General features: G+C 44.2%; 1 protein-coding gene across 1 annotated transcript in view; it reads left to right on the top strand.

Annotated features, from left to right (window-relative positions):
• The first annotated feature begins 262 nt into the window (after nucleotides 1–262).
• The window catches only part of Utp20 (UTP20 small subunit processome component), an 80,986-nt gene continuing 68,597 nt past the window's right edge, over nucleotides 263–12,651 (top strand). The window contains exons 1-12 of the mRNA NM_001434545.1: nucleotides 263–470; nucleotides 1,675–1,755; nucleotides 2,572–2,638; nucleotides 2,766–2,898; nucleotides 3,438–3,626; nucleotides 5,617–5,698; nucleotides 6,364–6,501; nucleotides 7,009–7,164; nucleotides 7,711–7,857; nucleotides 8,014–8,148; nucleotides 9,049–9,126; nucleotides 10,999–11,177. Of these exons, the coding sequence (NP_001421474.1) occupies nucleotides 426–470; nucleotides 1,675–1,755; nucleotides 2,572–2,638; nucleotides 2,766–2,898; nucleotides 3,438–3,626; nucleotides 5,617–5,698; nucleotides 6,364–6,501; nucleotides 7,009–7,164; nucleotides 7,711–7,857; nucleotides 8,014–8,148; nucleotides 9,049–9,126; nucleotides 10,999–11,177 (1,430 nt within the window). The 5' untranslated portion in view covers nucleotides 263–425. The remainder of the gene's footprint in view (nucleotides 471–1,674; nucleotides 1,756–2,571; nucleotides 2,639–2,765; nucleotides 2,899–3,437; nucleotides 3,627–5,616; nucleotides 5,699–6,363; nucleotides 6,502–7,008; nucleotides 7,165–7,710; nucleotides 7,858–8,013; nucleotides 8,149–9,048; nucleotides 9,127–10,998; nucleotides 11,178–12,651) is intronic.

Here is a 12,651-nt window from a genome sequence, read left to right as displayed (position 1 = left end):
CACTCAACTGTACGTTCTTCTCCCTTAAAAAAAAATCTACAAAAACGAAAATCTAAACCAACAAGCAAACGACCAATATGACCAAAAAAAATGCCCAAAATAAAGCAAAACGTCCATAAAAAAATATCTTGACTTCTTTGTGTGTTGGCCAACTTCTCACAAAGCGAAAACCACGCCTGCACAAACTGCAGGACCGACTGGCAACCAGGAAGAGCGCGCATGCTCGGTCTGCCTTTTCCGCCCATGTGACCCACACATCCTGGCTTTTCAACATGGCGGCGCCCAGCAGCACTAGCTACACGTGAGAAAAAGCAGACAACCGAGCATCGGAGAGTACCGCGTGTGAGCCGCTTTTTCCTCCGTACTGCCCGCGGATCCCTTCCTGCTTCCCTGAGACCCTCGCGGGCCGCTGTCCCGCCGCAGTCATGAAGCCAAAGCCAGTTTCCCACAAGACCGAGAACACATACCGGGTGAGCGCGGGAGTTTGGGCCGGGAGCCGCGGTTCGTCCTACCTCTGCTTGACTAGCTGATAGAGTAACTCCTGGGCCTGCAGAGTCGGGGCAAAGCCGGAGTCACTTGCCCGGGGCTCCGGCCTAAATGGGAGACGATGCCAGTATAATAAACATTAGTTCGCAGGGAAGTTAGGAAGCTTGAAATACAGATTCCACCTTTTAACAATGAGACCTGGCCTGTCTGGGCAATCACTCAAATTGATTGGCCCAGGCAACCAAGTCTCCACTTCTTACTTTCTAAGACTGAACTGAGGTGACTGGGACGAGCCGGCAACTGGCGAATGACTTCTGCTGGCCACTGTAGTACTTAATAATGTGTTTCCAAGTCCTTTTGTAACCGAGTCTGTCTGAGTTTTATACATATATACACATATATAGGTGTATGTATGTATGTATATGTGTATACACACACACACACACACACACACACACACACACACTTGTGTCCACAACTTAGCGAGATCCCTGCGATTTTGGTGTGGTATGAAACGTGAAAGATGCAGCATCCGCTTGTCAGCGTTCGTCCAGGTTCCACAGCCTGTGTGGATATTGTATTTGATAAAACATAATGTAGGAGGTAGAACGGTTGGTAGAGTGTTTCATCAACATTCGGGAAGCCCTACGTTGGATCCCCAGCCACTTACACCTCATTAAAAATAACAACAGCAATAATAACAAAATCAGGTGTGATGGCTAGTGCCTGTTAACCCCAGACCTGGGAAAGTAGAGGCAAGAGGACCTGAACTTAAATTTTTAAGGTCAACCTTGGCTACATAGCCAACCTGGATACTTAAGTTAAAAAAAACAAAAAATACACACCAAGATGAAGTAAATTATGCAGAAATGTAGACGTATTTATTAACTTTAGGTAGTAACAGTGCATTTCTTTATTGTTCTTACATTTACCTTTTGTGTTTCATAAGTAACATTTGTTCTTATTTTAAAAAAAAAATTACACATCTTATGATCAATGGAAACCACACGTCTGAAATGATGGGCTAAGCGTACTGTTATTTGTGGTGATGGTCCAGAGGTGGATCACTAAAACTCTAAACATTCTGTGCTCAGAATCTGGTGTGAATATGGTGTAGTGTACTCCAGCCGAGATCGAGCATGACAAACATTGAATGCTAACGTGTCCTAACTGTGCTTTTCTCTGCAGTTTCTTACATTTGCTGAAAGGCTGGGCAATGTGAACATTGATATTATTCACCGTATTGACAGAACCGCAAGCTATGATGAGGTAAGAGGGTGTTTTAAATTTCTGTTGCTGGAAATTATTGATTGGATTTTTAGGGCCTCATGCATGCTAGGGGTGCTGTCTACCACTGTGCTATATCCTCAACACTGATATAATTTGTGGGGGAGGGAAGGTTGAGACAGGGTTTCTTTGTGTAGCCCTGGCTGTCCTGGAACTTACTCTCAGAACAGACTGGCCTCAAACTCAGATATGTGCCTGCCCTGCCTCTTGAGTGCTGGGGATGAAAGGCATGAGCCAATACCATCCGGCTCCTTGTGTAATTTTTAATTGCCACATAGTACACTTCCATATGTATAGGCCACATAAGTTGTACAACGCTTGCCATACTGTTGGATTTTCAGTCTGTTTTGATTTCCTCTCAGTATAATAAACCTTTATATGTGTAAGTTTTATAAGTAATAGCTTAAAAAGTAAAATTGCTGGTGGAAGGATATATTAATTCTTTGTCTAACTGAAGTACCAGATTTCCTCCCTGTAGGGTTGTCGCAGTCTACATGTCTGAAGGCAGAGTGGAAGACTAAAGGGTCTTACATAGTTTTGTGTGTGGGCAGTTTTGCCTGTGCTTATTACATGGGCTTTACACAGTTATTTGCTGCAACCAAAGCAGTGAGGCTTGTTTTTGTAATTCACCTGCCGCTGGCAGACTTCCCGTGGCTTGATGGGGTTGGTTCTCAAAAACACAAAAAGGAGTTTTTAAACCCTTGGTTCTTGTCCTAAGATACTGGCTGTGGTCTGTGCTCTGCAGCTTGGTCAGTTGTCCTGGAGTTGCCTCACTAATGGCCGCCTTGTTCTTGGCAGGACGTGGAAACTTACTTCTTCGAGGCTCTGCTGAAGTGGAGAGAGCTGAACCTCACAGAGCATTTCGGTATCGTCTGCCTCTTTGTACTTCATCCTCCCATAATTTGCAAGTTTTATGTTCTCAACAATTAGTGATCCGATGGAGAAACAGAACATAATCCTTTTTGCCTTCCTCTTTCCTTTTGTTAATCCAGGAAAATTTTATAAAGAAGTCATTGACAAATGTCAGTCTTTCAACCAGTTGGTCTATCATCAAAATGAAATTGTTCAGAGCTTGAAGACTCACCTGCAGATTAGGAACAGTTTTGCCTACCAACCTCTTTTGGAGTAAGTGCCATCTCAAATGCAGGCTCGATGTGTTTTCTTAGTTTCAAGGAAAATCATGTTTCATCACTGGCCTTAAATTACTGTTTATGATTTAGAAGCAGGATAAATCTGCCTTCCCCGTTAGTTTACTGTATCAGAAAACGTGTTGCTGTAAAGCAGTGTCTGGGGGTACATTTCACCTTCTCTGTACTCCTACAAGAGCTGTATGCTTCTTGGAAACCAGCGATGGGTGGCCCCAAGTTCTGCCGTAACTGTGATTCACTTTCTGTGCTCAGCTGTTAGGATCTGAAGAATTCTCTATCTCTTCAGATTTGAGCTGTGGATGATGGCACACTCTATAATCCCTGCTCTCGGGTGGTGGAAGCAGGGGGACCTGGTCCAGCCTGGGTTGGACAGCAAGATATCCTGTTTCACAAACTAAGACAGCAACAACAGAGGCTTGACTTAGAAGTCCTTTGTTTTAATTCATGAAACAGTCATAGGTTATCTGTATTATTAACAGCTTTTCTTTTTAATTGGTTGCTTCTTTTTCAATCCAGTTTAGTAGTTCAGTTGGCACGAGATCTGCAGACTGATTTCTATCCCCACTTTGAAGACTTCTTCCTGACAATCACGTCCATCCTGGAGACTCAGGACACAGAACTGTTAGAATGGGCTTTCACCTCGCTCTCGTATCTTTACAAGTACCTGTGGAGACTGATGGTGAAGGACATTTCCAAGATATACAGGTGCCCCTTTCTTCCGCACTGCTTTGGTTTGCCTTCTTCCTTTGCCCTGGCCCCTCCCTGAAAGAATACCTTTCCAGTACACTGCCTAGTTAGTTCCTTATACAAGTTCATGTGCCAGTCACAGTGATCTACATTTTAATCTGTGTATATCTTAAATTCGTACCTACTTTCTCTCTTCCTCAACTCTTTTTTTTAAAAGATGTGTTTGTTTTATATATGTGAGTACACTGTTGCTGTCTTCAGACACACCAGAAGAGGGCATTGGACCCTATTACTGATGGTTGTGAGTCACCATGTGGTTGCTGGGAATTGAACTCAGGACCTCTAGAAGAGCAGTCAGTGCTCTTAACCACTGAGCCATCTCTCCAGCCCTCTTTCTTAACTCTTAAAATTATACCCACCCATTCAAACTTGACTCAGAGTTCATCATATTACTCCCCTCTCACTTATTAGCCATGATATTTTTGGATTCTGGACCTCTGGCTGCTGTGTTTTATTTTGTCTTATTTGTAATATAATCCTGTCTTCTGCATACCCCTGAACTGTTAAAGCAAACCGAAAACTGTTGAAAATGCTGGTGCTTGTCCAGCTCTCTCTGTGTGTGTGTGTGTGTGTGTGTGTGTGTGTGTGTGTGTGTGTGTGTGTGTGTGTGTGTGTGTGTATTCACCATGTATCTGTGTGCTCAGCAAAAAGAGATACCATTTTTTAAATGCACAGGGATGTGGAAGGAGAGCGGATTTCCAGTGGCTTTTTGCTTAAATAAAAGAAAAGATTCCTACCTGTTTAAATCAGGCAGACTAAATCGGACTCTTTATCGGGTTTTCCAGTTATTTCTCCTGTGCATCTCAATAGAAGGTGTGGGTGTTGAGCGGACAGCAATGCCAGCGATCTCCTCTTGGCTCCTTGGAGGCATCTTTGGTCTAGTTACCCAGTATTACAGATTCTCCTGTCTTTTACAAAGCTCAGGGAATGCGTAGTGACTCTGTCTGCTTTAACTCACTTGGTACAGTCACAAATAGAGCACAGAAGTCCTTGTTCTGTGTTTGTTAGGGTGGAGAACAGGACAGAGCATAGGGGTCTTGGATCACTGAAGGCCTCCAGCTCCAAGGCAGGCACTCCTGAAATACCTTCTGGGTTGAGTCTTTCCATTTCTCTCTAATACCTGCCTCTTCCATGCCTTGATGCTTGCCCACGCTTCCGTTACTTGACTAGCTTTATAACCAGATCATTAGCCTCTCTTTCTTTATCTTGTATGTTGCTGCCAAATTAATCTTACAGAAAATATGACATTCAGCCACTGTTTATTCACACCTGCTGTTATTAAGGTGCTGTTAGCTGCTGGAATATGACAGAAAGAGGACAGCATATTCCATGTTTTCTATCGTTAAGCAGACTGACCTTGCGGTTATATAATTAGTTATAGTTGTGTGGTATATGACAATGAACAGGTCGGTTAGCCCTGCCCCGGGCTCATTATCTAAATACTGAAGGTAGCAGTCGCATCCAGCTCATAGAGCTGTGCCGGCTAAATGAAGCAGTGTCGAGGAAGTACTTGGAGAAATGCAAACGGCTGCCCACACGCCTGTGCCTGGGTGGGGTTCAGAACTGCGCGTTAGCCGTCATTTCTCACCCTCCCTGGCCATCTCACCCCTCCTCTGAGGTGTGCCTCTCGCCTCCTTACTAGCCCCTGACTGTGATTGATTATTTCCACTCACCCTGCCTTCACTTTTCCTAATGATAAGCTGTTCAGCTCACAGCTGAATTCATGCTGCCTTTCAGAATTCACTGTGGTTTTGACCATTTCATGGAGTCTTCTGTGAGGACCAATGCCACTTAGCTCATTGCCCCTGGCCCCCACCTTCTGTCTGACGTTTGAGTGTCTCTGTAATCACGTGCGTACCTAGCGCTGGTGACCAGATTGCTGACCCGGAGCATGTATGTACTGAGCTGATGCTGTTGACTGACCCGCCCTGTTTTTCTCCTCTTACAGCCTGTATAGCACCCTCTTGGCTCATAAAAAACTGCATATAAGAAATTTTGCTGCTGAAAGTTTTACTTTCTTGATGAGAAAGGTTAGTGTGCTGCTTTCTGTGCTTATTGGTAGTAAACTGTCAGGAGTTGGATGGCTAGAGTAGATGGTTTTTAAATGTGATTACAAAGTGATTTTATTAAACAGACAAGCAGAAGCTGGTTATTACTCTCAGCTCATGTTGCCGTAAGGTTTAGTCTTTGTTCGGTGTTAGTGAGCTATCATTTGGATCATTCTGTTACATAGGTTTATAACTTTCAGTGAACATAATATAAAGTGCCCTTTGCCAAGTGAAGGGGATTCTGGAATGATTTCTTGCAAGGGAACAATAGCATTGTACCACTCATGTTTGTCTGGATTTTTCCCAGTGAATTTAGGTTTGGGTGATAAATTAAACCAGTATTCATAAAATGTTCATAAAATGTGAATATTTGGTTTATTTTAAAAATAGAGTGTTGCCTTGTGCTGTTTTTCTTAGCACATGCCTTCCTACCACACCAGTTAATTTATCACCCTCGTGTGACAGTTGCAAGGCAAGTATCAGACGCTAGCAGTTTGAAGTTATTACATCTGCGCCTTTCAGAAACTTCCCAAGTCCATTTAAATATGAATATAAAATAAGTAAATAAATATGAATATATAAAACAAGGTAGCTTCTTAGTTAGATATACTTGTATTGTAAATGCAGTCTTCCATTTCTCACTGTAGGTCTCTGATAAAAATGCACTTTTCAATTTAATGTTCCTTGATCTTAACGAACATCCAGAAAAAGTGGAAGGAGTTGGACAGCTGCTCTTTGAAATGTGCAAAGGAGTCAGAAATATGTTTCATTCCTGCACAGGCCAGGTAAGGAGTAGGGAGCAGGACGTGGAGGCTGGGGGGGAAGGGAATCAAGCGAGGAGGGCAGCCTGGGACGCACAGGGAGCACACGCCGGGGAGGGTTGGGTTAATAATGTGCTTCTTGATGCAGCTTTTGGGTATTTCCACTTACAGAATCACTTCTGTCGTCTTGATCCTGAGTGCTTGGAGGCTTTCACAGCACTTGACTAATGGTCATGGGTAGATGGGGAGTGAGAGGCTGTTCTGTGATAAACTCCCCATTCTAAGGCTGGGCAGTATGGTTAGTACTCACCTGTAATCCTGTAATCCCAGCACCCCACGTGTTGAGGCAGATGGACTGTAAGTTTAAGCCCAGCCTGGGTTACAGAGTTAACAGAAAAAGCTGCCAAACCCTTGATTATTCCATGCCAAATTTTTTAATAAAATCAGAGTGATAAAACACAGCTTAATACTTTCTTTTAAAAAAAAATATATTCAAAAAACTGTTAATTGCAGTCTCTTGCATTCCCATAGGCACTGAAGCTCATTTTGCAGAAGCTAGGACCAGTTACGGAAACAGAAACCCAACTTCCATGGATCTTAGTTGGAGAAACCCTAAAAAACATGGCCAAATCCACTGTAGTGTATATCCATAAGGAACACTTGGGTGTGTTTTTTGACTGTTTGCAGGTAAGTTCTAACTGTTAAGATGGGTGTGTAGCAGGGCAGTCCTCATCCCTGACTCTGTTGCTGCTCTGAGCAGAGCTGCACTCTTGTTGGGCGTTGTGTTTCCTCATTGTTCCCTATGCATTTCCTATGCTTCTCCCTATACATCGATTACATCATTCTTCTTCCTCCCCCTCTCGTCTTTTGACGTCAGTGGAGCTTAGTAGCTGTGAGAATTGCCAGAGTTCCTGTTGGCATCTTGTTCCCACTGCTGGTGTGACTCAGAAAAGTTATTTAGAGCGCAGGTTGCGTGCTATTTTCACATGTAAAATGGGGCGGATGTTACCTATGTCAAGGAGGCTGTGAGAATGTGTAAATACTTGCAAAGAGCACAGGATGGGGTGCTCTGTAAATACTAGCCGCCACCGTCTAGTGGTGTTCGAAACATCGTCCTTTTTGTAAAGCACAACAGTGTGAGGAGAGGAGCTGTCACAGAAGATTCCCTTAGTGCATGAGCAAATGGATTTGGGGTCTCATAGTTATTTTCTCCATTACATTCTTGATTTGAAGGAGTCACTCTTGGAGCTGCACAACAAAGTGACAAAAGCAAACTGCTCTGAAAACTCTGACCAGATGAGGCGCTTGCTGGAAACATTCCTGATTGTCGTGAAACACGGAAGTGGGTCTAAAGTAGCACAGCCTGCTGACATTTGTGGGGTGAGTTCCCAAGTCTGATGTGCCTGACAGCTTGTTAAAAGCTGGGGCTGGGGCGTAGCTCTGTGTTGTACACATGTGCAAAGGACTGGGGACCCCCAGCTCTGAGGGTCGGGTGTAGATTGCTATGTGCGCCTGTGTTTTCTTCTGTTGTTACAGGTATTGTTGGAAGCATTACAGACAGCCCATCTTTCCACATCTTGCCGGAAGACTCTCTTGGATGTAGTTTCTGCCTTGCTCCTGGTTGAAAATGTTTCCTTGCCAGAGGCCCTCATCGAAGAAACCATAGAAAAGGTAATTCACTCTAGCAGCTCTTACTTGCATAGCTAATAATGTATTCAGCATTGTATGCCTGCCCTGTATACAGAAGGAGCATGACAATGGCTCTGCCCCCAAGAGGAGCTGGGAGCTGTGGCTTCATGTAAACAAACACAATGGCACAATAGCAGGGAAGCCCCAAAGCAAACATTAGGAAGCACCCATAGGCCACTGTGCAGTGGGTGTGTGGGCTGCGCATTCCAGGGTAGGCAAGATCCTTCCATTCTGACTAGGGGTTAGGGAGCCTGAGAATGAGTGCTTACAATATGGTGTCTATTGAATTTTAATTGTTAATTCTACTTACTAGACAAAGCTTTTCAAAAGGTCACATACTTGGAGTAGTCTTTTAAAAATTTTTAACAGTTTGCCAATGGAGGAAAAAGAAAACACCCAGAGAAGGAACATTAATGACTGGCTTGTTTTCACAAATGCATGTAGTCTGAGTACAGGGACATTGGGAAAGGGTTGAGACCATAAAGAAGAGCTCTCTTGGCTTTGAAAAGTTCAGCTATATCCTGTAAATAGGGAAGGCCTGGAAGAATTCTGAGCAGAGTCATGCTAAGCTGTTTGCAGTCTAGTGGGTTTGGAAAGCAGGTTGGATGGGACTGAAAAATAGAAAGATGAGTTCATATGAAACCTTCTGCTTTTCCTGTTGTGACTGCCTGTAACTGGGAAGGAGCCTTGAGGAGCCTTGAGGGCGTGTCTTGGTCACTGAGATACTGCTCTGCATCTGAATTCCCTCAGAGCCTGCTGAGCCTTTGGATAGAATACTGATCGGCATGTGCTGTGCCTGCTGCCCTTGCCGTAGTTACCCTGGGGTGAGGAGAGAACCGCTGTGTGTACTTACAGATACTTTTGATCTATGCTGCTTCTCAGGTCTTTGAAAGCAAATTTGAGAGACGTTTGATTTTGGATTTTTCTGAAGTCATGTTTGCTATGAAGCAGTTTGAGCAGGTAAGCAAAATACGAATTTTAAGGTACTTTTTAAATATGTTGTGAAATAATCAAATTTGAAATCCTGTGGTGTTTTTGTTTTTGTGGCTGGCTGCCTTTTGAGAGGAACAGATTCATTTTGTTCAGTGCTTGCTCTGAACAAAATATAATTTTAAAGAAATTCTATGCAGTCAATAAAGAAATACTCTATATACTAAGTCATTTCAGATGACTTGTCTGTGCAGTGCAGACTCTAATGCTAGCACTTGGAAGGTAGAGGCAGGAAGATGAGTTCAAGGCAGGACTTGACAGGATGGTGAAGGCTGGGCCAGGCTGCTCAGACCCTGTTCCAAAACCACCACACCAAAAGATCCTGGAGCCAGGAGTGATGCAAGCTTGGACTCACAGCACTTCAGAGGCTGGGGCAAGTGGATTATTGTGAGCTGAAGGCCAGCCTGGACTATATAATGGGCCAAGCTAGACGGTGTTACAGTGAGACTCTCTCAGAGCACATATGCACACAGACTTATGTACACACACCCTAATGATAGCCACGAGCCACTGTGTTTTAGCAGTAATTAAATTATTTAGAAAACCATTTGGTAACATTGAAAAGTCAGTCCAAAGAACTTAGACCAGCCTGTGCTGCATGAGATCCCATCTTACCACCACCACACACGCATGTGTGCACACATACACACACATAAATAAATAAAACATAAATCTTACCCAGATGTGGTGGTATATGCTTATAATTCCAATACTTGGGAAATGAAGACAGAAGGATCAGGTGTTCAAGCTTAGTGAAGACATCCAAGACCTTGCTTATATCAGAAAAACTAAAAGACCTCTGCATGTGTACGTTTGATGTGTGTGTGTGTGTGTCTGTGTCTGTGTCTGTGTGTCTGTGTGTGGTGTATGTATGTGTGTGCACGTTTGATGTGAACGAGTAAGTGTGTGTGTGTCTGTGTGTGTGTGTATGTGTGTGTGTCTGTGTGCGGTGTGTGTATCTGCGTGTGGTGTATGTGTATGTGTGTGTGCATGTTGGTTTAAAGCAGTCAGGCAAGGCTAAAAGACAAATGCTTTGTTTCCCCTTGTTACCAGCAGTAGCCACCAGTAGTCTTTATCTTATTTTCCTCAGTATTACTCTGAACTCACCTAATGCATCCTTTCTGTGGTAAGCTAGTTTGGGCCTTATCAGTGAACTCCCTTCTCAGGCAGATTAATGTTAGTTCCATCATCCTGCACACCTTTTCAGGAGAGTTCTATCTTACGGTTTGATTGAATCCATATCTACCACTTATGTTTTATAAGCGAGAAGAATTTTAGAGTTGCATGTCCTTTTTTATGTCTGCCTACCTTTCCTTGAATTAGCAGTTGCCTCACTTTTCACACAGGCTGGGTCCCTTGTCTGTGACTCTGTCTCCCAGTGGCATTCTGAACACCCCGGACGGCAAACTGTAGGCAAATCAGCTGCTCTGCTTCGCTGCCTTAAGTCCCTCCTGTCTAGGGCTCTCTTTCTCAGCCATTAGATGGACATTCTGCTGGGGTGGCCCTTTGTTCTCTCCTGGTTCCTGGGCCCTGTACTCCCTCTCACTCCTGCTTTATGCTCCCTCTCGGAGTTGGAGTTCTGACAGGTTCGGGAGGGTAAATGGCAGGACATAAGGTTTAGTGTATCTGGGATGTGCATTCCCTCCTTGCACTGCATTGGTAGTAGACCCGACATTACCATCTTGGTTGTAGCCATTTTCTGTCCCAGTGTCCCAGTGTTGCCGTATTGTCTGCACGAGGAACTTTAATGCTGGTCCTTCGCAGCACTCTTAGTGTCTCGTTCCTGGATGTTCTGGAATATGCTTCTGTTAATGCGTGTAAATTTCCTTTTTTTGTCTTTAGCTGTTTCTACCGAGCTTTCTCTTATACATTGAGAATTGCTTCTTGATGGACGACTCTGTGGCCAGCGATGAAGCACTGGCCATTTTAGCCAAGCTCATTCTGAACAAAGCTGCTCCTCCCACTGCCGGCTCCATGGCCATTGAAAGATACCCTCTGGTCTTCTCACAGCAGACCGTGGGGTAAGTTCTAAACCTGCTGTCTGTGGTGACAGTAAAACTATTGATTCCTAATTGAATGTTCAGGTGTGCTACCCCAAATGATGATTGATCGATCGATCTATATCTATCTATCTCACTAGAAAGATGTCCATGGTAAAGTGTTGAGGGAAAGGTTCAAGTTGTGGCTTTGCACAGAGTGTTAGTATGATTGCAGTTTGCAAACCTGTGGATTAAACAGGGAAAAGTATGGGATGGGTGGAGCCGTAAACCTATTAATTTTGTTTATCCCAGATGGTGATAAAGATTAGAACTGATTATTAATCTTTAACCTTTTAATATTATTTTAGATTGATATGTAATTTCAAGAAATGTATAGAGAGGTTATGTATATGCGTTCCCCTCCTGGTAAAGTCTTGCATTATCTTGCTGCTCTATTAGGAGTAGTGTCAACTTACAGGCTCCCTGAGACCTGTGTGTTTACCCCACTGTTGTTCGTACGCAGAGTCTGAGGGTCTGCAAGTGATCTCTCCACAGAGCTGTCACCACCACCTCCGCAGAGGTCTTCATCCTTGTACATTTTTGTCCTCCAGTTTTTAAAAATTCAAAAACACTTGCATCGTTTCTCTTCTCCCCCATCCCCTGTCCCTTACTCTTCACGTTCACAGTTCTCTTGCACGGGTTTTAGTAGCCATACTCCATCGGTTCCTAGCCCCGCACCCACCAGCTAGCCTCCCATTGTCTGTGAGCACGTCCCTGAGGACCGTGCAGTGTGCCTTCTACCTGCGCAGCTGGTCGGCCTTACGCCTACAACAGTCTCTCTGAGAGAGACTCACTCAAGTTGCTAGACCAAGTAAGCCCATTCATTCCTCTTTGTTTCTGAGGATTCCCTGGTAAGAATGTCATTGTTTAATGGTTAACACATGCGAGAGCATTTAGGTTATTCCTGCCTCTTGGCTATTGCACATTAAGTAAGCTATTGTGACCATTCGTGTTTTCAACTCTGTAAATATCCCAGTGTGGAGTTTGGGGTGTATGATAAATAGGAAGAATTCCACCCGCTTCCTGTAAATAGACATTGTAGTGACTTGAGAAGGCATGATTTATGACTGTGGAGAACCAAATGCAATTTGTTAACTCATGACAGAAGCAACAGTTCGATCAAACATTGAAAAGTGTTCATTGATTTTTGTTTTGTTTTGTTTTGTTTGAGGTAGGATCACACTGTGTAGCTGGTTTGCCTGCTCTCCCTCCCTCCCTCCCTTCCTCCCTTCCTCCCTTCCTCCCTTCCTCCCTCCCTCCCTCCCTTCCTCCCTCCCTCCCTTCCTCCCTTCCTCCCTTCCTCCCTCCCTTCCTCCCTTCCTCCCTTCCTCCCTTCCTCCCTTCCTCCCTCCCTTCCTCCCTTCCTCCCTCCCTCCCTCCCTTCCTCCCTTCCTCCCTTCCTCCCTTCCTTCCTTCCTTCTTTCCTTCCTTCCGTATCATATGAAGTCTGGAGCCC

Source organism: Rattus norvegicus, chromosome 7, assembly GCF_021556685.1.
Source record: "Rattus norvegicus strain SHRSP/BbbUtx chromosome 7, alternate assembly SHRSP_T2T, whole genome shotgun sequence".
NCBI classification, from domain to species: domain Eukaryota; kingdom Metazoa; phylum Chordata; class Mammalia; order Rodentia; family Muridae; genus Rattus; species Rattus norvegicus.
This window is presented reverse-complemented; position numbering and strand designations above follow the sequence as displayed.